This window comes from Enhydra lutris, unplaced genomic scaffold (assembly GCF_002288905.1).
Source record: "Enhydra lutris kenyoni isolate GAN:26980312 unplaced genomic scaffold, ASM228890v2 scaffoldscaffold5, whole genome shotgun sequence".
Taxonomy (NCBI): domain Eukaryota; kingdom Metazoa; phylum Chordata; class Mammalia; order Carnivora; family Mustelidae; genus Enhydra; species Enhydra lutris.
In genome coordinates, this window is record NW_019154089.1 from 11349218 (window position 1) to 11373915 (window position 24698).

Sequence of the window (24698 nt, forward strand, 5' to 3'; positions counted from 1 at the left end):
AGGAGGAATTGATGTAAGCACAAATTTCAATGAGAAAGCAGCACATTGAATCCATATTACTCTACAAAGGCTGTCAGCAAGTTGTGCCCAAGGTTTTATTCCTTGCCACTATAATTGAGTCTGGTGTCTTCCTTGTGTTTGAATCAGGAGATAACTCAGATCTGTTCCAGCACTGGTTTCCATTGCTTTTGTATCTGACTTTATTGATAATGCGTAAATGTTTTTTTTTTTTTTTTTAAAGATTTCATTTATTTATTTGACAGAGAGAGATCACAAGTAGGCAGAGAGGCAGGCAGAGAGAGAGGAAGGGAAGCAGGCTCCCTGCTGAGCAGAGAGCCCGATGCGGGACTCGATCCCAGGACCCTGCGTAAATGTTTTGTGAGCACATCCCACTTTCTCTTGAAATTATTCACACCTAAAAAACAGTACCATATATTTTTCTTAGACATCTTAAAAATTGGTGCTTTGTTGATTTGACTTGCAAATGATCCATCTTGTGTTAATCATTTATGTCTTAGCCCCCCTTATTACTCATGACAAAATATTTTTGTCTCTTTAAGTTTCTTTTCTAAAAGTGACAGTTTCCTTCTGCTTAAATAATCATTTTAGTTTTTAATCTTCAGCTTTTTGTTGTTACATGTAAAGTGAGTTAATTGGTTGTGCTCTTGGGAGAGTCTGCTTTCAGTTTACAGGCCATGAATTTGAGGACCACAACTTTGATGACCTTCATCCTTATGAAACATGACATGAAAGATAGCAATTTTGTTTGCCTCATCGGCCAGCACCTAATTATCTTTCCTGCCTCTTCATTCTTCCAAAGCTCTTTGATGTCAGTGGTAGTCTTATACTTTGAAAGACTAGAGAATGGTGAAAGGGGTCCTTCTTTACTGAGTCCATATTTTCACTGAGATCTTAAATAATGATACTACGTTAGAAAAAAAATGCAGTACAACTGTGATAGTTAAAATAATCATTCATTTATCTGAAGAAGCAAAAGTCTTTACTGTTCTGTCAATGTACACAGAATCTCTCCCTAACTGAACATAGCTAGGAGATTCATCTTTGGGAGAAGACAAAGCAAAGCAAGATTACGCTTGCAGAATTTGGGGGAGTTGGGAGATCATACCTGGAGGTAGCAGGAGGCACTTGGGGCATTTTGGCAAGATTCATTAAAATGGTGTAAAGGGCTTTGGTCTGATATGAAAAGGCAAAGCTGCCGGAAGCCGAGGGTGTAATGATTTGTGTCTTGGGTTTAATGAGCATTGCGTGAATGGTGCAGGGCTGAGGAGGGAGGCGGGTCTTCAAGTTCAGTCTCTGTTTCACTTTTTTCTAGCTCTCTTTCTCCATTTGGAACTTTATCTCTGACTTTTAATTTTTCCTTTGTAAACATTTTTACAAACATACTTACTTAGCACTTAAGCATAAAGAGATAATTGATAGAATGGGTTTTATAATATGAAGTACCTGCCACAGAGTTAGTTTTCTTTCATTCATTGCCAAAAAACAAGGACAATGAATTCATAATTCAGCAACAGTGAGATACCACATTTCTCCCTGTGAGTGAGTAAAACTTAAACCAGTTGCCCGTACTCAGTTGGAGAAGGTGTGAGGATCAGTTCATCTTCAGAGAGCAGTTCTGAGAATGTTTGAATATTTTTCGAACTGGACATTTGACCCAGCACTTCTAGTGCTAAGAATTTACCCTATAGAGAGTCCAAGTATGTAGTCAATCAATGTGCTCAAGAATACCCTTGCAGCTTTGTGTGCACTCTAATCAGTTATGACAATGTAAATTTCCATCACAAGGCAAGTGGTCACTGTTGCAAGAGGGTGTTTTTCAGTGGTGACTGTGTGTATGAAAAAGACTCAAAGTTTGTTTTGGTCTTAAAAATTCAGGTTTGCTTTACTTAAATATAACTTTCAAAACCCTGATTATTCCCTGAGCTTTTTAAAAATACATTTTTAATTGCAGTGAAATACGGATAACATGGAATTAACCACTGTAAATCATTTTTCAGAGTAAAGTTCAGTGGTATTAGTATCTTCACATTGTCATGGAACCATTACCACTGTCTATCCGTTGAATTCTTTTCATCTTGTGGAACTGAAACTCCATACCTATTAGTCATAAACTCCCTATTTTCCTTTCCCCCTACCCCTTGACAGCTACCATTCTACTTTTTGTTCCAATAAATTTGATTCCTTTAGATGCCTCATGTATGTGAAATCATAAAATATTTTTCCTTTTTTAACTGGCTAATTTCACTCAGAATAATGTACTCAAGGTTCATCTGAGTTGTAGAATGTGTCAAATTTCCTAGTTTTTTAGATTTGAATGGTATTTTAGTGTATGTGTTCTGTTTGTTTATTCATCTGTCGATGGACACTATGGTTGCATCAACTCTTGACTATTTGAATAATCCTGCATGAACCTTGGATATATAGAAATTTCTTCAAGTCCCTGCTTTCAGTTCCTGCTTAAAAGTCCTTGGACTTTTAAATCCAATTTATAGATATCTCTACTCTGTTAATTGAGAAGATTTTAGTAGTCACTTTAAAAGGCCTTTAAATAATATTTGGTTCCAATTTATATTTAATGAAACACCTCCATATCTTTTAAACTGCCTTTTTATATTAAATGCATGTAATTTTTAAGTACTTCACTGGTGTGACTTAAAAAGCTTTGCAGATACTCAAATAACTCTGCTGGAGCTAATTAAAAACTAAATATATAAATAAACTTTTAAATTTATAAGTTCACTTATATGGTCCAGTTCTGTATATAAGCATAGTCACATTTTAAGTTGGAAAAAACCATCATTCTGTACTATATGTTGGCTCCTAGAATTTAAATTAAAAAAATCATTCTAAATAGATCACTTATTTATTTTAAATTGGGGTTACAAAACAGTCTGATAGAATGGGGCAAAAGCTGTTAAACATTACAGGTACATAATTTTTGTACAGATTCTTTAAAGTAACAATATTAATATAATGGCTTTGATTCCCTTAAACATTTCTGTACTTCATTCTGAAATTTTCTGAGTTTGACATCGAGGAAGATAATTATTCTCTCAATTAAATTTGAGTTTATTTAACTATGAATATTTGGTCAGCATGAAGTCTGCATCTGCAGACATTCAGGGCAGATTGTATTGAAACTAAGGAAACTGTTGGAAACTAAGGAAACCATCCCATTAAGTTTTGGGGTTGCCTTCTCTGCATGGTCCAGTTATATCTGTGATCAAAGATTTTTAGCTGGCAAACCAACTCAGTTCTCAATTAAAACCATGCTAGGATGCGCTAAAAAAAAATGTTATTTATAATTGCTTTGTCAAAAACTCCTTTACTGGGGGCATCTGGTAGCTCAGTTGGTTAAACGTCTGCCTTAGGTTCTGGTCATGATCTCAGGGTCCTGGGATCCAGCTCCCTGCTTGGCGGGGGAGCCTGCTTCTCCTTCTCCCTCTGCTGCTCTGCCTGCTTATGTCTCTCTCTCCCTGTCAAATAAATAAGTAAAATATTTTAAAAAATCAAAAAACAAAAAATCTCCATCACTACAAGGAGATGGTCCCCTAGCCAGGATCGTTAGTCTGGTTATGTACAGTCTATACTTCTTTGTGACCCTCACTTATATCTGCAGCTCCCACACAGTGTGATCACTTGACTACATGTTGCAATTCTTTGGTTTCTGAGAATGGAAATGCCTTCTTGCCTAACTTCAAGTGCTGTGTGACTTGATGGGTATTTCCACATATTTTCCCGTACTTTCTAGAACCAGGCAAATCTTTGTATATTAACGTGGGATTGGATGAAATTCAGTGGATTCTGGGCATCTTATGGCATTGCTGGACAAGCAATTATAGTAGAAAAGTCTCTAAGAGGGCCATCCACTGCACAGCTCCAGAGGATGATGTTGACATTACAGCATGTGTGGTTATCCTCCCTCAGTTATGCAGTGTGCTGTCTTCTCCCTTCTACTGGCAGTTAAACGACTGATCCTGCAGTCACACAGGCAGCTGATGTGTTGCTGTCCCTGTGGCTCTTTTCCCTTGTCATGTGAAGCCTCCTGGACACACTTAGTCCCCTGATCTTACTGCTTTCTCCCGCTTCTTACTTTAACAGTCCTCCTTTTTCTCACTTCCTGTTCATCCAGCATAGATTCCATAGTCTGTAATTTAAAATCTGTGTAACAATCCTCTGAACTCCCTTGCCATTCTGATTTTTTTTTTTTTTTTCCACATCTGACAAATAAGCTCTAACCCTAATGAATCCAACCTCTGAGTGAGCCTCTCAGCTGCCTCGGGGTGCTGGGAAAAGTCCTCAGGCAGGCAGATAGGTCCCACTACTAGTCCATCCTGGTCCTTTGCCTTTGAAAAGCCCTGAATGTCACCTGGGGATCCACTGGGTTCTCATGTCAGTTCCCTCGCCTGGGCTCTGCAGTGCTATCTCAGCCGCAAATATCTGAGTCCACAGCTGACCCCCACTTCCTGTTTCACAAAGAAAATAGAAGGTGTGGGAGAGGACACTGCTCGCTGTCCATCTACTCTATGCCCTTCTTTCTCAGGCTGCAAGAGAAGTGCTTTTCTTCTTCTTTCTTTCTTCACATTCTGGTTTCACTCTCAGGCTGACTCCTCAGGAATCTTATACTAGAGATTATTACTATTTTTGATACTTATAAGCCTTCCCTTTCAACTGGGTCATTCCCATTGGCTTTCATAAAAGTGTGTCTTCCATCAAACAAAAGCAAATATATAAAATTTAAAAAAAATAAGCAAAAAAAATAAATGACAAAAACAAGAAATTCCTCTCCTTCAGTCCCACATCTTCTACCAGACCTGTTTCTGTTATTACCTTCTGGAAACCTTCAGCGGTTATCAGTTTGTACAACAATAATGATCAGTTTGGTTTTCTAGCACTGCTTAGCATCTGAAGAGGACTTGTGAAATTGTATCAAAATTTCCAAACATACTCAATTGCATTTATTTAAAGTAGAATGGTAACATAGACTATAATAAAAAAGAAAATATTAGCAAAGATGTGAAGGAATTGGTACCCTCATTCATTGCTGATAGGAATTTAAATGGTGAAGCTACTTTGGAAATACTGTTCGGCAGTTTCTGAAGAGGTTAAACATGAATTCACTATACAACCCAGCAGATGGCCACTAATTGGTTAGCAAATGTGTTGTATCGATACAGTGGAATGCTAGACAGCAGTAAAAGGGATTGAAATACTGACCCATACTATAGCATGAATGTTCCTCAAGAACAAGAAGCCAGGCAGAAAAGACCATATGTTACATTGTCCAGAAAAGCCAAATTGATAGTGACAGAATAGTGGTTGTCTGAGTTTAGAAGTGGGCACAAGGGATTTTGGGGGGTGATGCAAATACTCTAAAATTACGTTGTGATAGATGCACAATTCAATAAATTTACATGTACATTTAAAACAGGTATATATATTTTATATTCATGATACCATAATGAAGTTGTTTGGGAAAAAAAACAGCAAGCAGCCAGTTCTTGATGAGTTTTCTGATTGCACCAGCTGTTTAATATGAATAAAAGTGGAACTGTAAAAAACAAGTTAAGATGTTATATTGCATCACTATGTTTGTATCCTTTAGGTAAATCCCTTAGTAGTGCAATTGCTGGGTCAAAGGGTAGCTCTATTTTTAACTTTTTGAGGAACCTCCGTACTGTTTTCCAGAGTGGCTGCACCATTCCCACCAGCAGTGTGAGAGAGTTCCCCTTCTTCTGCGTCCTCGTCAACATCTGCTGTTTCTTGACTTGTTAATTTTAGTCATTCTGACTTAGCATTTGCAAGGACATGGATGGAACTAGAGGGTATTATGCTAAGTGAAATAAATCAGTCAAGGAAAGACAATTATTATATGATTTCACTCATGTGGAATTTAAGAAACAAAACATATGGGGGGAAGGGAGGGAAAAATAAAACAAGACTAAATCAGAGAGGCAGACCAACCATAAGAGACTTAGTGCTAGGAAACAAACTGAGGGTTGCTGAAGGGGAGGTAGGTATGGAATGGGGTAGCTGGATGATGGACGTTAAGGAGTGCATGTGATAAAATGAGCACTGAGTGTTATATGCAACTGATGAATCACTAAACTCTACCTCTGAAACTAATAAAAAAATATACGACATTGTACTTCAATATTAGAAAATCAAAATAAAACTATTTGTGTTTCACAGGCTAATTTTTAACGTTTTTTGGTCATATAGTAGTGAGGAAAGTATCTGCTTCCAACATTCTGGCTCCAGCATACCCAAGTGATAAGCAGTTCTTTCCTTTTATGTTTTGCTAATACACTGTGAGGATGTCCTTGACTACAAATGGGTGGTGTGGTATACGATAATATTTTTACCCACACTGAAATCTTGATCACAAGAATGCATGGTCAGTAACGTGAAATTCTTTTAGGGCTCTTTGGCCACAATTAAAATGCTAGCCAAGTTTGGGACAGGATGTTTTAATCTGATCAAGATATTTACATCCCCTTTCACCCACTTGTTCATATTTTGCAAGATAGTAATTCTTGAATAAGTAGGTAATGCTGTAATTTTGCATTTTAAACTAATCAGTTGCCTACCAGAAAGCCAAGGAGACTGATAAAAGAAAAGTGATTCAGCACAGTTTGTAAGGAGGCAAATACTGTGTAGTCAAAAGAAATAAGAACTGGTAAACTCTTTTCCCAGGAAGGGAAGTCTGGGGTTGGCTTAATTAGAGCCTTCAACGTGAAGGGTCACTTCAGAGGACAAACAGCTATTCTCGTCCAGATATTCTCCTTCTCCAAAGAGAGCAGACTGAGAGGACATGATCTTAAGAAGGTGGTGTAGTTAGCTGAAGGAACAAATTTCCTGACAAGGTGGTTTACTTAAGGATGGGATTATGAGGGAGGATTTGGAGGCTTCTCTTTGGGCATCCTAAAAGTGTGCAGAATGTGAACATAGCTATGTATGCAAGAATTACAGAAAAATAAGTGTTTTATATTTTTTGTGAAAAACAGATTTTTCCCACTTGTTCAGAACTTGATGTAATTTATTGTGAGCCTAATATTTATTTAAAACAGCAAAATAATAGTTGTGTGAAAGACAATAGATAGGTTTAAAAAATTTACAATCTGGCAATTTGTGTGTGGGAAGCATGCTTGTTTATAAGGTTGACATTATCTACACGTATACTGCAAAGATTGTCTTTTTCAAAAACGTGATTTGCAGCCAGCACATCTGTTGTTCTTATGTAAGGGATTAAAATGAGCTATTTTTGTTGAAGTTCAGCTGCAAAGTGACAGAGTGTTAAACCAGCTTGCTAAAAATGTTACCTATTTTAGGGTGGTTTTTTTTTTTTTTTTTCTGTATGTTAAACTTTGAAAATATTCTTTGCTCTAAGAGAGAGAGCCTCATTCTTTGTTTTAAAAAAAATAAAAGTTTCATGTGGTTTTAAATTTTGTTTTTGTTACATGATCGCATTTAGATGATATCAAAGTTCTTCTAGCTTAACATTTTGAATGTTAAATCCTATCCAAGTTTGCTTTTTTCCCAGTACATTTTTCATAAAAATCTTACCAACATTATTGACTCTACTTTCTTTGAATGTGAGATTGTTTTGTTCTTGGAAATCTGAAATAAACTTGTTCTGGCTTTCCTCTTCAAAAGGAATTATGTCATTTGCATGAGGGCTTATCAGGAAATCCTGACTATCATCTTACAGTCCCAAGAGTTAATGAACTGTATTCACACAGTCTCTGTGAAGGGGTTGGCGCGGGGGAGGAGGAGACACTTTTCACATATTTCTGTTGTAATTTTAAAACAAATGTGAGTTGTTTTATTAATCAGTCTTCATGAAACTGACCATTCTCTGATTTCCTGTGTCTGAAAACAGCAACAACAGCGTTCAATTAAAAACTGTTCGGTTAGTTCTGTTCTGCTTAAGAGTAGACACTGATCATCTAAAAGGTTCCCTGCAGTAAATTATAGGAGAAAGATGGGGCGCCTGGGTGGCTCAGTGGGTTAAGCCTCTGCCTTCGGCTCAGGTCATGATCTCAGGGTCCTGGGATCGAGCCCCGCATCGGGCTCTCTGCTCAGCGGTGAGCCTGCTTCCCCCTCTCTCTGCCTGCCTCTCTGCCTACTTGTGATCACTCTCTCTCTCTGTCAATAAATAAATAAAATCTTTAAAAAAAACAAATTATAGGAGAAAGAGGGCCAGAGCCAGAATGCCTAACTTTTAAGTTGCCTGGAGTCTAGATCAGTCCTTCTTAATCTTGAATGTGTGTATGAATCTCCTGAATATTGTGTTGAAGTGGAGTTCTAGTTCAGTTAGTCTAGGGTGGGGCCTGAGTCTGCCTGTCTAAACACCTCCTCAGTGAGGCATATATTGCTGGTCTGTGGATCACATTTGAGATGCAACAGTCCCAATAGATCATCCTTAATATCCATAGAAGTCTGACTATTTAGCATTTGCTGATGTTTTCATCAGTTGGACAATGATAAAGTCTTTTATAGTACAGAGATTATATAATAATAACTTACCTAGAAAGAATCCATGAGAGTGGGCCTTATTGCCACAGTCTTCCTAGCTGAACTACATGCCAAACTAAACAGATTGACATGGACACAAAAATCAAATTGTTAGGACTTAATGTTTACAGATACACTAGACTGCTCAGATATATTTGTGATATGGAAGGGTATACCATTATTGGTTCTCTTCTGATTTTCCAATCGCGTGTCCATGCAGTCAGGAAAGAAAATCTTGGCTAGGTAAAGAGGGAGTCCTGCGAGCAGGTCCCAGCAGTGTTCAGGTGACAGATGTCAGTGAGAGGAGACTGCTGGATGTGCGTTGGGTGGGACTTGGTGTCAGAGAGGAGGACACACTTCTCTCCCCCACACTGTGTAGAACGGCAGGCCTAGCATAGCCAGATCTTCCAACTTTGCAAGAAAAGCCAGAAATAGAAATTTCATGTGAAATTTCCCAATTTAAAAATGTTGGCTACTAATTTAAATTCTTTCAGAACATGATTCAGGCCAAGAAAACACATCTGTGTCCCAGACACAGCCCTTGAGCCACCCGTTTACAATGTCCGTAGTAAAGTGCATTGAAGTCTCCTAATGCAGTCCTCATGATTGAAAAATTAGGAATTTTCAAAATGAAACTTTCCATCCTTTTGTCTTTAGACACTTGAGTCAGAAGAAATCGCCTCTGTTTTATGTATTTGGAGCTACTGGTGTAAGATGGGTACATGGTCATAAAACCTGTCTTTCTGTCTCTTTTCACATTCCAGATTATAGGACAGGCCCTTGTTTCACTCAGGTCAACAACCAGATGTGCCAAGGGCAGCTCACAGGCATTGTCTGCACTAAGACTCTGTGCTGTGCCACCATTGGACGGGCCTGGGGCCACCCCTGTGAGATGTGTCCTGCCCAGCCTCAGCCCTGTCGACGGGGCTTTATCCCCAACATCCGCACTGGAGCTTGCCAAGGTGAGTTTGCCGTCCACCTGTGTGCGCAGGCTTACTGTGCGTGGGTCTCCTTTCGCTGCACTCAGGGGATCTGCCACTGATACCTCTTAACCGTTCAAACTCTTGCCATTGCCAAGAGGGGCCTCATTTTCGAGCCTGACTAGAGATGACCTGGATATTAGCCACTTTATGAATAATCATTTTTCAGGTCTTGACATAAATGGAGAAGAGAGGAGATACTATTGAAAACTGGGGAAATTTTTTAAAAATATGATTAAAATAGCTCTTATAATCAGAGGACAAACCACTCCCAGATCTTCATCCAGGAGGCACTACACTCTCCTTACCACAGTCCCTCAAACTATACACGTAAGAATACCCAGGAAAATGTTTTTCTCTTTCTTGTATTCTTATTCAAGACACAGGCTCAGGAAACAGGGAGAAGAGAACTGCCCTGCATTGTTATTAATTGCGTCTGTAGAGGCAAAGTGTAAACTCTGCCCTTGGGTGCAGTTATTGAAGAGTTTGTATCCAGTTGGTTACAGACTGGTCTCCAAGCAATCTTTGCAACCACGTCCTGTTGTATATTTTATGTATCAGGGCTAGATTTGGGCCTGAGGATGTTATAGTAGAAGACACCAACCCAAATAGTCCAAAAAAATGGTTGAATTTTTACTGGATTATCATTTTAATTAATTTTAGGCCACCACAATTATTACCCTTTTTTGGGCACTTCTCTGATATCATATCGTGCTGTACATATCATGTATATTAAACCCATTTTTAGAGTTTGAAATAGGTCAGTCATGAGTTCTCTCATGGCAGTAGGATCACAGGAAAATGGAAAATGACTTGTATTTTTTTTAAAGATTTTATTTATTTATTTGACAGAGAGAGATCACAAGTAGGCAGAGAGGCAGGCAGAGAGAGTGAGAGGGAAGCAGGCTCCCCACTGAGCAGAGAGCCCAATGCAGGGCTTGATCCCAGGACCCTGAGATCATGACCTGAGCCAAAGGCAGAGTCTTAACCCACTGAGCCACCCAGGCGCCCCAGAAAATGACTTGTATTATTCAGAGAAATGATACTCATATTTGAGACATGAAGAGTTAGGTTAATTTGTTACCATGAAATTGTATACAGAGCTAAATTCCTGAGGTCTTTCAAATTGATGTTAGTGACCATTACGACAGGCACAGATGTCATCTACCCAACCCCTATAAATGGCATATTGCAGAAAGCCAGTCGGTCATCCTAAAACCCAAATGAAAGTTCGAGTTTGGGAAGCCTACATGTAGCTTCAGTTCAATGAACAATGATCATTTAGGTGCTCTGCATAATTTGGTAAACATATCTCTGACAAGTGGCCTCTACAGATTTTGGTTAGTTTTGTAATTTTGTAAAAGTTAAAGTTAAAAACTGCTCTTTTTCAAAACTCTTCCAATAAGAACTATAAGGATACCTAGGGATGAACCTACATGTTAGCTGTGGACTTAGAATGGTTTTGTGTCTTCTCTCTTAGCTTATTATCTGTCACTGGTCAGACCTAATATGGAGACCATGTAAATGTCATTTTCAGTCTGCTGTTTTTGGGGTGCCTGGGTGGCTCAGTTGGTTAAGCATCTGCCTTCCACTCAGGTCATGCTCTGGGAGGCTGGGATTAAGCCCCACATTGGGCTCCTTGCTCTGTGGGGCCTCTGCTTCTCCCTTTCCCCTCACTTGGCAAATTCTTGTGCTCTCTCTCTCTCAAGTAAATAAGTAAAATCTTTAAAATAATAATAATAATAATCTGTTGTTTTCTATGGGTAATAAAATTCTCTATCTTTGATACAACTACCAGTCTGATTTTATAGAATTTCTGATAAAGTAATTTTTAAAAGAAGATATACCATACACTATGTAGTATTCACCATACTTTATATATTTCCTAGATTAGATATAGAATAAGTAAATAGTGAAATTTATAAAATTATATAGATTCCTATTAAAGAGAAGATACTGTATCGATCTAGAGGAATGCTGACTGGATTTACTAAGGTAGTACTTCCTGTGTATTGTACAGCACATATCCCTTCCCAAGATACTTGCTCATTTGTTGTCTTTATTGCTTTTACTTCCCCTCCAGCAAAACTGTAAGATTCATTAGGTCATAAATCTCTTTTATTCATTAATGTCTATGAGGCATCTGGAAGAATACCTAACATGTGGTAGATACTCAGTAACTATCTTTTGAATTAATAAATGGGATTAAGATTAACATACTTCCAAAAACCACCATTTCGTAAAAATAGTGCAGTTGAGAAAAGCTATTACCTTCAGCCAGAACATTCCAGATTACTGACTCTCCTCATCTTCTATATCTGCACTTAGGCTTTTTATTCTTTACCTCTATATTTTGTCAGAGAGGCCTAGTTTTTCTGGATACACTTATTAAATGTAGAATCTGATCTCAAATTTCTCAAATACCCTTCAGGATTTAGTAATGTCTGAAGGCTTATTTATTTGATTTTGTTTATGCAGTGAAGATAAGTTTTCAGTTCCATTAGCCTAAAAATATAATGGATAAATACAGCAACAGGAGCAAAATGAAACTTGCCACATGGTTAAAATATCTGGAAAAGCAAGTTTAAAAAGTTCTGCTTTATTTCAAAATCATGGCAAAGTCAGAAGCCTCTCAATTAAATACTAATCCTCAGTTCAGCTATTTTAAGACTGCATCTTAATGTGATTTCATTTTCCTTTTAAATTCGTAGACTGTTGCCCAAATACTCTGCCAAGTTGATTTGAAAGATACATGGCATGAAAAAAATAACATAAAACATGATACATACGTGTCATACTTTATAAAATATTGTGATCTTTTTTGTCATATAATTGAAAATTTTGTTGAGTTAAAAATAAATTTCAGATACATAGAAGATGACAGCAAATAACTTAATATTGGTTCTAAAATGTGGTTCCTATTAGCCAATAAAGGACATTTCTGAAGTTCTAAACATAATGTTATTTTGTAGTTGCTGCAGTTAGTGAATTACCTTATTTCTGGCTTCAGAGGACATGAAATATGATCTTGTAATAAACAGAATAACTGTTCATATATAGATTTCCATAAAGTTTATATAGACTCCTGTTAAAGAGAAAATACTATATAGATCCACTAGATTATTACTAAGTAGATTTACTAGGGTAATACTTCTTGGTTATTTGATAGCACATATCACTTTCTGATATACTTGATTCTATATTGTCTTTATTGCTTTTACTTTCCTCCAGCTAGACTGTGGGATCCATTAGATCATAAATCTATTTTTATGATGATACTTAAGTTGATACTTAAATGAAATTTAAGATGATACTTAAAACAAATTAAGCTGTGAAAAGAGACCAGTACATATTCTGTATGTAACTGTTGCCATGATGTCTTTCTGGACCGAAGTGAACATTGTCAGAGAGGTGCACATTCCTGTGGTGCTGGCTGCTTGGTCTTAACAATTCATGGCTCCTTGGGTGCTGTGAGCCATTTCTGTTCTACCTCTTTTGCCCAAGACTAACTCACATTTAGTTCTGTCCTCTTCATTTTATTAATATCCGAAGTTAACTAATACAGGCCATAAAATTTAATCTGTCGTAACACAAGTGAATTAAAGGTTTAAAAAGCAGTGTTAACTCCTTTGCGAATAATATATACAAACTTTATGTCACAGACTGCCATATGCATTTCTTGTATTATTTTCTTATAGTTTCTTATCCTCTTTTAATCTGTATAATCTTCATGAATCTCCTCTAATTGAAAGGATATTTTATTTAATATTAAGTCTTGACTTTGAGTCTTTTAGATCTTTCAAACAAATAGGGTCATCTAAAATTTTTTAAAATATATTAAAATTTGCAGTTACTAATTTGTTATTTGAGTTTTAGGAATTAGTCTTTTAACTATCCCAGCCATTTCTCAAACTGAAAAGATGGCAGATGAAATTTGCTCATTACATTGCATCTTTCTCTTTATCTTAGACAATAGTAATGGACTGATGCTGAGCCTCTGTTCTAGTTCATGCAACTTGAAAAGCACAAAAATCAGCCCTACATGGCAGAGTCAGGACCTAGCTAGGACATAGGACCAGGACAGAAGTAAAGAAAGTAAAGAAGTAAAGAAACAGGAAGTGCAGACCCTAAATCAGTCCCTGCCAAACCAATGCTGCTGTGTGTTCTTTTCAAATGATTACAGTGTTCAGCAATATCTAATTCATTTACTCAGGTTGCGCATGAAAAATGTAGAGAAGTTTGAACCTTCCCTGAACCCATGCAGGCATGGGTTGTTCCTCAATCATAGGTTAGAAGGAAGATGCACTCAGTAGAAAGTTATTCCTAGACCTTCTTTATAGCCCGAATGGAAAGGAGATTTGGTTCATTTAATTAGTGTAAATTATTAAAGACAAATTTATCTGCACTGTCTACATTGATCTACTTAACCGGATCATTATGAAGTTTAAATTCCATTCATACTGTGTGAAAACAAGTCATTCCTATACAATCCAGAAAATTTACTTAAAAATTAATTGTAGAAACTCTTTTTTAATAACGTGTGGGTGGTATATGTGTGTATTGTGTATTATATCTTAACGAAGAAGATGTTACTTGAAAGACACGTTATACACAGTCAAACTTCAATGAGATAAGCACAGGGCTATTCCTATATACTGCTGCACTTAACTTTACAAACAGACATCTTAATTAAAGAAGATGTGATTTGAGCAACAGTTTATACACAATGTAGTTTCAGTGAGATAAGTAGTATAGCTCTTCCCATATGCTTCTGCACATGTTTACAATACTTACATCTTAATGACTGATGATGTTATTTGAAAGACGAATTATAGGCGTGACTGAGGGGCTCAGTCGGTTAAGCAGCTGCCTTCGGCTTAGGTCATGATTCCAGGGTCCTGGGATCAAGCCCATTTCAGGCTCCCTGCTCAGTGGGGAGTCTGCTTCTCCCTCTGCCGCTCCCCCTGCTTGTGCACTCACACTCTCTCTCTCTCTCTCTCTTTTTCTCTGACAAATAAAATCTTTAAAAATAGAAAAGAAGAGAAAGAAATTATTCATAGTGTAGTTTCATTTAGTTAAGAACAAGCCCATTCCCATACATTTCTCTTTTTTTTAAGTTTTTATTTGAATTCAAGTTATCATCCAGTGTAATATTAGTTTAAAGTATGATTCAATACTTCCACATGGTCCCTAGTACTTATCACAACTCTTTTTTTTTTAATCACAACTCTTAAATAAAGATAGAATATTCTTCTAACTAAAGAAAACAACAATAAAGAATAGAAAACAAGGTCTTCTAAAATAAAATTCTGCTCCCCCCAGTTGAAAGCAGTGATGAACACTTGGAACTGTTGGGAAGTCGTTGGGACAGGGAGAGTCTTCTGAGTATTCGGTCCAAGTATCAGCATTCTGAAAGGCTCCTCCGAGGCTGTGGATGTCCTTTAGGAAAGGCAGAGAATGGCCCTGAGTGAGAGAGGTCTACTGCAGATCCTCAGCGGAAGCTGAAACCACTGGCGAGCATCTTCGAGAGTGTGTATCTGAAAGAGCAGAGTAGAGGGACCCACCCCTACCTGAAAAAGTGGTAGAGAGTTTGGTGAGCAGGTACCAGCAAATACTTTGTATAGAAATTTCTTTCAAACCAACTTGTTTCTTCCTGGGCTCTCCCCACTTTTGCTTCAGCAGGAAATGGCCCCATTTAAAGATGAGTAATAAAAGAAAAAGGTCTACATGTCACAACTGAAACAAAGAGAAAAACGTTTGGAAGAGGCAAGTGAACATGCTTCAAGGAAGAATTACCCAAATGAACACAAGATTTATACACTTCTTCCTTAGCTTCAGGAAAAGAAAAGCGTATGGTCTTGCTTTAAAAATGTGCTCAAAGTATGAGGCACCTGGGTGGCTCAGTGGGTTAAAGCCTCTGCCTTCGGCTCTCAGGTCATGATCCCAGAGTCCTGGGATCGAGCCCCACATCGGGCTCTCTGCTTAGCAGGGAGCCTGCTTCCTCCTTTCTCTCTCTCTCTGCCTGCCTCTCTACCTACTTGTGATCTCTGTCTGCTGAATAAATAAATAAAATTTAAAAAAAAATGTGCTCAATGTAGAGTTATAAGAATTTAGAAAAAACAACCAGAGATAAAAAGTGGGTTGGCAGTACTCAGAAACTGCAGAAGGATTTGAGACATTACCTAATAAAAGCAAATGATACATACACACATACAAACATACATAAAACTGAAAAAATATCAATGACAAAAGTTAGGATGAGGAAATCACAAATCATAATGTCAGAGAACAGTAATTAGGCAAGGATTATAAAAAAATCTGATACACAGCGGAATCAGACTAAACAAAGCTGTGGAAAGGAACTGAAGAAGAGTCTTAGAGAAAAAAAATAGAAGGATTTTCTAAAATGGATAAAAGCATCAAGGCTTTCCTTCCTTATTGAAGGCACAAGACTTCAATAAGAATAGAGGATAAATGGAATCCCATGGGCAAAATAAAACAGGACTTTTGCAAGGACTTTTTTTTTTTTTTTTTTAAAGGAAGTGCCACTGAGTCTGAGACTTCTCTAGAACAACTCATATAGACTGGAAAACAGTGTGGCAGTGTTTGCAGACTCCGGAGGTCATGACCTTTGCTTGATTTGACATATTTTTAAATGAAATTATTTTGGTCGCTCTGTAGAATGTCAGTTATAGGGGGATCCAGAGTAGAAGCAAGGACTCCACTTAGAAGGTTTCTTTAGTAGTAAGGTGACATATGATGGAGGGTGAGACCAGAATAAGGGCAGAGGGAAGATATGAGGTATATTCAGGGAAGGAGCACTTGTTACTGATGGAACGAAGTCAGACAAGTAAAAGGGAGATGGTGAATTTATCTCCTGTGAGGTGAGGAAAACTGAGACAGAGAAGCATGCTCTGTTCTTTTTATTCCAAGCACAGAGTTCTACAGGTGGTAACTTACTAATACTTGCTTGTTGAGTTGGCACTTATTTAGCATTTGAATTTTGTGAATGCATGAATAGGTATTCTGGCTGAATGAAACCATGTTGAATAGTTGCCAAAATACCCCATACTTCTCAGATTACAGGTGGAGACAGACCAGTTCTTCAGTTGCTATTCGTAATGGCTGACATTAATTTTCATAGAAATGCAAATAATTTGTGAATATCTGTGGAGTATAGGAATGAGAACTTAAATATTAAAAATGGATCTAATTTGGTGACAGGCAAAGTTAAAAAAATGTGCTATTAAATGTATAGTAATAGGAATCAGTCCTTAGTTCCCTTAGATATAAATTAAATGAACTGTCTTTATATGCCTGTAGCACTGCACGTATTTTTCCAAATTTTAATGTGAACGAAAAATAATATGCTAACTTACATAATCAGCTTTATCTTTTAGGGCAAGTTTATTTAAAGAAGTTGGAGAATAATGAGTTCATAAACTACAAGTACCATTACCTTGTTACATTACTTATAACCTTAATAGACATAAACTGAAGGGATTGTATAATGTTTAAGTTTCAAACGATTTATCTGAATTCTAAACCTGAAGCTAATTACACTGTTAACTAATTGGAATTTAAATAAATATTTGAGGGGAAAAAAAGAAAGATTTAGCCTTATTCTTAAAATCCTTATATGTGATTTGAAGTTTTTCAGCATTTAGAGAAATAGTTTGTGCTTGAATGAAGGAATGAACAGAAACACATCTGTATGATCAGGACAGTGGAAAACTCTTCAGACATTAGTAATTGCTTATGCTAGCACTTTGAAAATGAAGAAAGGCTTGCTTTTTTTGTTTGTATAGAGACCACTTGTGTATGTTTTTAGGTTCAAGTTGATTATTTCTACAAGATTTCTGTAAAATTTTTCTTTTTTCTTTAAATAATTAACTTGATCTACCTAAAAGAAATTAATTCTGTATGGCTGTGTAGTCTAGGATACTTCAAAAATAAAGGTTTTATTTTTCCTTCTAGGAAAATACTTTTTAGGCAATTACAAAATAAGCCCCATAAAGTCGGTTTGCTTTTTCCTTTGAAAAATTACTGAATCTACTAACTATGTAGTCAAAGATTTTATGAATAGTATTAAGGGATTTATAAGCTTGGCCTCATTTTTCAGCTTATATCATGATATTCTTTCTCTGATTTATCTGCCAGGAAAAGAGGTTTCTAGGGATGTTTTATACCACACTGTAATGAGGGTGGAAATGTAGTACATTTTAAAATAGAATGCAGCTTGAAATGTTCTGAATTAAACAGTTCAGTATATAAATTTCTTGTTACATATTTCGTTCTAGCTGGTTTTTGTTTAGACCAGATACCCTTTAATAAGACAATGAAATCTAATTTCTGTATAAAATATTTTGGGCTATTGCAATTTCTTATAGATAGATAAAGTGAGGCAGAAATAATGAAGATGCCAAGCTTTTTTGTAGGCTTCAATTCTCTAATTTACATACTATAAGATACAGCAAACTTGTGGACTTATCAAAAAATAATGGGGTAAATCGATATATATTGACTTAGAGATATATCCACAAAATAATTTTAATGAAAAAAAAGCAAGATGCAAAACAGCATGGACTGTGATCTTATTCTTGTTACATAAACAGGCTGATGTTCTGAATGTGTTTGTGAGTATAAGTGGCAAAGAACAGACTGCGAAGTTACATCAATGGTAACTGTTTAACTTTGTCTTTTTCTGTATCTTGAAGGTTATTACAATGAGCTTATAGTATTTTGTAATTAAAGATAGTAAGTATGTTATCCTGTCAATTTTAATAGATAACATAAATTTTCGTAAGCTTATGCTTTCATGTACCATGTTTCTCATACCACTATACTGAATTACAGAGTATTACCTTTTACAGAGGGAAGTTAAGGAGAATATAAATGGGTATAAAATGATGGGTTCAAAAACTCTAAATCAAAAGTATTCTAGTTGGTTAGCTATATTTTGTTTGTTTTTAAAGATTTTACTTATTTATGTGAGAGAGAGAGAGTGAGACAGCACACAAGCAGAGGAAGGGTCAGAGGAAGAGGAAGAAGCGGACTTCCCACTGAACAGCAGCACATTGTGGGGCTTGTTCCCAGGACCTTGGGATCACCATCTGAGCCAATGGCACACACTTAACCAACTGAGCCACTCAAGTGTCCCAAAATATGTTTTTTTTTGTACAGGCTTCTTGTCAAGTTGGGGAAGTTCCTTATATTCCTGGTTTATTGAGATTTTTAAAATCATGACTTAGTGTTGAATTTTGTCACTTTGCCTTTTTCATGTTATAATATGGTCATGTGCTTTCTCTTTCTTGGTCAACATGTTAATATAACGCATTATACTGATTGAATGTTGAAACAACCTTAAATTCCTGGGATTAACCTCACTTGGTCATGATGTATTAATTTTTTTATGTATTGCTGAAGTTGCCTTGCAAAAAATTTTTGTGTATCTATTCCAAAAATATATTATTGTGTTTTTTGGTTATTGTTTTTTTGCTTGTAATATATTTGTCTAGCTTTAGGGTCAGGGTAATGCTAACCAAATACAATTGGTAGACTAGTGTCCCCTGTTGTCTTTTTCCACAGGAATTTTTGTTCAGGGATGCCTGGGTGGCTGAGGCAGTTAAGTTTCTGCCTTAGGTTCAGGTCATGATCTCAGTCTAGTGGGGTCAAACCCCATGTCAGGCTATCTGCTCAGCGGGGGGGCTGGCTTCTCCCTCTCAGTCTCCCTGTGCCTGCCACTCCTCCTACTTGTGCACTCTCTCTCTCTCTGTCAAGTAAATAAATGAAATCTTTTTTTTTTAAATAATTTTATGTATCTTACTAACTACTTCTCTTAAGTATTTGAAAGGATTTAGCAGTAAAGCCACCTAGACCTAAAGTTTTCTTCGTGCAAAGATTTTCAAGTATGAATTAAATTAGCTTTAACAGATGTAGGTCTCTTCAGATGATCTGTTCTTGAGTTATCTAAATCGTTGAATTTAGTGCCATAAAGTTGTTGATATTATTTCCTCTGATCCTTCTAATCTCTGTGGAATTTGTATTGCTGTGTCCACTTTTATTCCTTACTATTCATCATTCATTTCTTCTCTCCTTTTTATCAGTCTTAACAGATCTAGTTTTACTTGTATTTCCAGAGAGCCAGGTTTTGTAGTGATTAATCATCTCTGTTTGACAGTTGTTCTATTTTATTATTATTATTATTATTGTTTTCTTGCTTCTGTCTACTTTAGGTTTAATATGCTTTTCTTAAAATTTCTTTATCTAACAACTTAGATAACCAATTTTAGACATTGTTCTTTTTGTAAAATAAGCATTTTAATGTTACATATTTATCTCTAAGCACCACTCTAGCTGGGTCCTACCAATCTTGATATGTTCTGTTCTCATTTTTCATGTGATTTCTTCTTTGAACCATGGATTATTTCAGAGTATATTATTTAAATTCCAAATGTTGGAGGATATTCCAGGTGTTTATTATTCACTTCTAGTTTAACTCTGTTGTGTTTAGAGAGCACACTATGTATTATTTTAAATTTTTTATGTTTAATGACCCTTTTTTATGGCCTCAGATTATAGTCTGTCTTGGTAAAATATCCCATTTGCTCTTGAAAATGGCGTATATCCTGCTAAAGTTGCGTGGGGTGGTCTATAAATGTCAACTAGGATAAGATGGTTGAAAGTATAGTTTAAGTCTTATGTATCCTTGCTGATTTTCAGTCTAATTGGTCTGTCAGTTACTAAGGAATATGGAAATGTCCAACTATAATTGTAGATTTGTCTCTTTCTTTTCTCAGTTCTGTCACTTTTTGTTCTGGGTGCTTAATATTTTAAAATCAGCATATACACATTGTACATTATTGTGTCCTCTTAATGAATCAACCCCTTTGTCATTATGAAATATCCATCTATATCCCTGGGAATGGTTCTTGTTCTGATGACTACTTTGTATAATATTAACTTAGCCTCTTCAGCTTTCTGTTGATTTAAGTACATGATACATCTTTTTTTATTAATTATTTTTATTAAAATATAGTATTTGCCCCAGGGGTACAGGTTTGTGAATCGTCAGGCTTACGCACTTCAGAGCACTCACCATATCACATACACTCCCCAATGTCCATAACCCAACCATCCTCTCCACATACCCTCTCCCCCAGCAACCCTCAGTTTACTTTGTAAGATTGAGAGTCTCTTATGGTTTATCTCCCTCCTGACCCCATCTTAAGTACATGATACATCTTTTCATCTTTTTCTTTTTGAGCTATCTCTGTCAAAGTGAGTATCTTTTAAGCAATATACAATTGCATCTTTTAAAAAAAATCAGTTGTGGGGGCGCCTGGGTGGCTCAGTTGGTTAAATGACTGCCTTCAGCTCCAGTCATGATTCCAGGGTCCTGGGATCAAGCCCCACATCAAGCTCCCTGCTCAGCAGGGGTCCTGCTTCTTCCTCTCCTGCTGCTGCTTCCCCTGCCTGTGCTTTCCTGCTCTCTCTATCAAACAAAAAATAAAATCTTTAAAAATAAATAAATAAGAAATCATGGCAATCTCAGGCTTTTTAATGGAATTACTAATATCATTTATAGTTACTATGATTATATTATATAATATTATATTATTATATTATATATTATATTAGTAATATTATATTATTGGTTTTTAAATCTGTATTTTACCATTTTTTGTCTTTTTGTCCCATCTATTCTTTATTCCTCTTTGCCTCCCTCTATTAGAGTGAGTATATTTTAGTATTTCATTTTATCTCCCATAATTGGATCACTAGCTCCACCTCTTTAACATTATAAAATGTTAGCTTTATGTAAAATCACAAAATTTAGTGATCGTATTTACATATATAACTTACTATAGTCTATATTCAAATAATATTATGCCACTTCACTTACAATGTTATAATGTAATAATTTTACAACAGTATTCTTCTGTCCCCCTTTAATCCTTTAGCTATTATGGTTATACTATTTACTTCTTTGCATTTTATAATCTTCAAAATACATTACTATTACTTTGCTGTTGCTCTTTTCAACAACCAGTTATCTTCAAGTTTATTTGAAAATAGGTCTTTTAAATTTATCAACGTGTTTACTGTTTTCAGTGCTTTTTGGTTTTTGTGTAGACCATAATTTTCATCTCATAATTTCATCTTACTAAAAGAAGAAGAACTTTTTTTTTTTTTTTTTAAGTAGTCTGGAGCCCAACATAGGGCTTGAAGTCACGAACCTGAGATCAACACCTGAGCTGAGATCACTAGTTGGACGCTTAACCCATTATGCCACCCAAGTGCCCCTTCTGCTAAAGAACTTCTTTTAACGTTTCTTGTAGACCCTTAACTTTTATTTGTCTGAAAATCTTTATTACTGTTGCTTGGATTTCATTTGTCAATATTAAGATTTTTGGTTCCTAAATGGATAAAACTAATAGCTTAAAGGATATGGAAGATAATTGCCATGTTTAAGGTTTTCAATTTAGAAAAAGGGTGTGACACTACTAATTCAAAGCATACAGGTACCCCAGTGTTTATAGCAGCATTATCAACAATAGCTAAATTGTGGAAAGAACCTAGATGTCCACTGATTGATGAATGGATAAAGAAGAAGTGGGGTGTGTGTGTGTGTGTATGTGTGTGATGGAAAATTACTCAGCCATCAGAAAGAACAAAATATTGCCATTTGCAATGATGTAGATGGAGCTAGAGAATATTATGCTAAGCAAGTCAAATTCTATATCACTCATATGTGGAACTTAAGAACTAAAACAAATGAATAAAGGAAAAGAAAAAACAGATGAAGAAACAGACTCTTAACTCTAGAGAACAAATTGATGGTTACTGGAGGGGGGAGGTGAGTGGGGAAATGGGTGAAATGGGGGAGGGGGATTAAGGAGTCTACTTATGATGAGCACCAAGTGATGTACATAAGTGTTGAATTACTTAATTCTACATCTGAAACTAAACTGTATGTGAACTAAATGGAATTTAATTAAAAACTTGGAAGAAAAAAGAATATGACAAATTCAAGATAACCATGCTTAAGGGATACAGACAACTTTCAGATGGAGAAATTTAAAAGCTAACACACATGGTGGTTAGTAATTAAAGAAGTGAAAACTAGAATTAATATCCCTTTACAATTATTAGACTAAAGAAAATTAGGATCTTGCATATTTATGTCATGTGTTAGCAGGGGAAAAAAAAGCCACAAGAATCCTCATGGATAATAAAGGTTTGTGAACTACTTGTAGGTATATGGATTGCTAGTGGGATGAAGGCATTTTGACTCCTGGGCACTGTTTATTCATATTGAATGAATATATATACATATATATGTATATATATATACACACATTCGTATACATATTCTGTGATTTAGTAATTCTGTTCTGGGTCTAGAGCAAAGGGATGCGAAGTCTGAGTTTTCATAGTCCATAGTTACTCAACTACATAAAGAGACATGGTAGAGGGGTGCCTGGGTGGCTCAGTGGGTTAAGCCTTTGCCTTCGGTTCAGGTCATGATCTCAGGGTCCTTGGATTGAGCCCCGCATCGGGCCCTCTGCTTAGCAGGAAGCCTGTTTCCCCCTCTCTCTCTGCCTGCCTCTCTACCTACTTGTGATCACTCTCTCTCTGTCAAATAAATAAATAAAATCTTTAAAAAAGAGAGAGAGACATGGTAGAGACTTCTACTGTATCATGCCCTGTGGTGGGGAGAAGTTGGTGGGGAGAAGATGGAGGTAGACTGAGTACCCATCACCAGGAGAGTGAACACATCCAGAAGTGTTCTGTAACAAATCAAAGCAAGAGATTGGTTGTCCACATAACAATAGGGATGGATTTTTTTTAATAAAAAATAAAATCCCAAGAGAAAATAACAAGAACGAAATGAGATCTATAACACATGATTTATATGAATTAAAATATATGTATACAAAGTGGTCCCCAATTCCCCTTACACCGTGCTCTTGAGAACAACTGATCTTTTTCTATATATTACATTAAAGAAATTGGTGTAGATTTTCTGGAAGTTAGTGATACTTTTGTTCACAGTGCTTTCTTCTTGCAGATGTTGATGAATGCCAGGCGATTCCTGGGATATGCCAGGGAGGAAACTGTATCAATACAGTGGGCTCTTTTGAATGCAAATGCCCTGCTGGTCACAAGCAGAGTGAAACCACTCAGAAGTGTGAAGGTGAGTGTCTGTACTTGGAGGGTCATGACTCTGAATCCAAGAAAGTCATAACTTCATTTAGAATTTGAAGAATTTAATCATAATTTAATGTGAGAATGAAGGGATATATGTTAGAGTGGTTTTATATCAGTTTGTGTATTTAATGGGTTTGAGCTGGAAAGAGACAATGAACATTTTACAAAGGGTTTGTTATCTCAGTTTCTCTGTTGTAGTGGGAATGGAAGTAATCCAGCCCTTTATATTTTTCCTTAATAATGTGATTCTCTAGTTCACTTAAAAAATTATACCAAAGATTAAAATTCTGAGTGAAGTACAGTGTCCAGTGTAAATTGATGCATTGGAAGTCGGCACTCTGTTCTATATTATTAAATAAGTGTTTTGAATTTTGTATTGAATATTATTTCTTGGCTGCCTGCCAAATTAAAAAACCAGTATAACTGATTCGGGGAGAATTGGGAAATTACCACAGCAGGTATTCTGCAAAAGAATAGCTTACTCAAATAAAAATATGAAAAACTTAATAATCTTTTGGAATGTGATTATGATACTGAATGTGAATTGAATATAACTTTGAAGTGTGCACTCCATAAGCATTCTTCATACAGAATAAAATCACTTGTTATAATTATGTGTGACCCAAAGCTTTATCATTGTCACAAAGTTCAAGAAGCTACTAAAGGTGTCTAACTTTCCTAACATGGATACTTAGAGTAATGTTGATACTATTAACAGTATTGAAATATCTAAATATGTTTATCTTTAGAATGATTACTTAAATCAGTTTATTCCAATTAAGATAATTTTCTTAAGACAAATACTATACCTATTTTCATTATTTTGTGATGTAAGCATTCATATCTACTCAAAGTTTAGAAAAAAATTATTTCAGAAGTTTGTTTTTGGCACTCTGGCTTACTTGAGATGGAAAAATGTGAATCTGAACTTACATGGGAAATTCAGTAAATCTGAACTTCATTCCA

General features: G+C 36.1%; 1 protein-coding gene across 1 annotated transcript in view; it reads left to right on the forward strand.

Annotated features, from left to right (window-relative positions):
* LOC111140889 (fibrillin 2) overlaps positions 1–24698 on the forward strand; it is a 247559-nt gene that overhangs the window by 60464 nt on the left and 162397 nt on the right. The window contains exons 6-7 of the mRNA XM_022493138.1: positions 9303–9500; positions 23593–23718. Of these exons, the coding sequence (XP_022348846.1) occupies positions 9303–9500; positions 23593–23718 (324 nt within the window). The remainder of the gene's footprint in view (positions 1–9302; positions 9501–23592; positions 23719–24698) is intronic.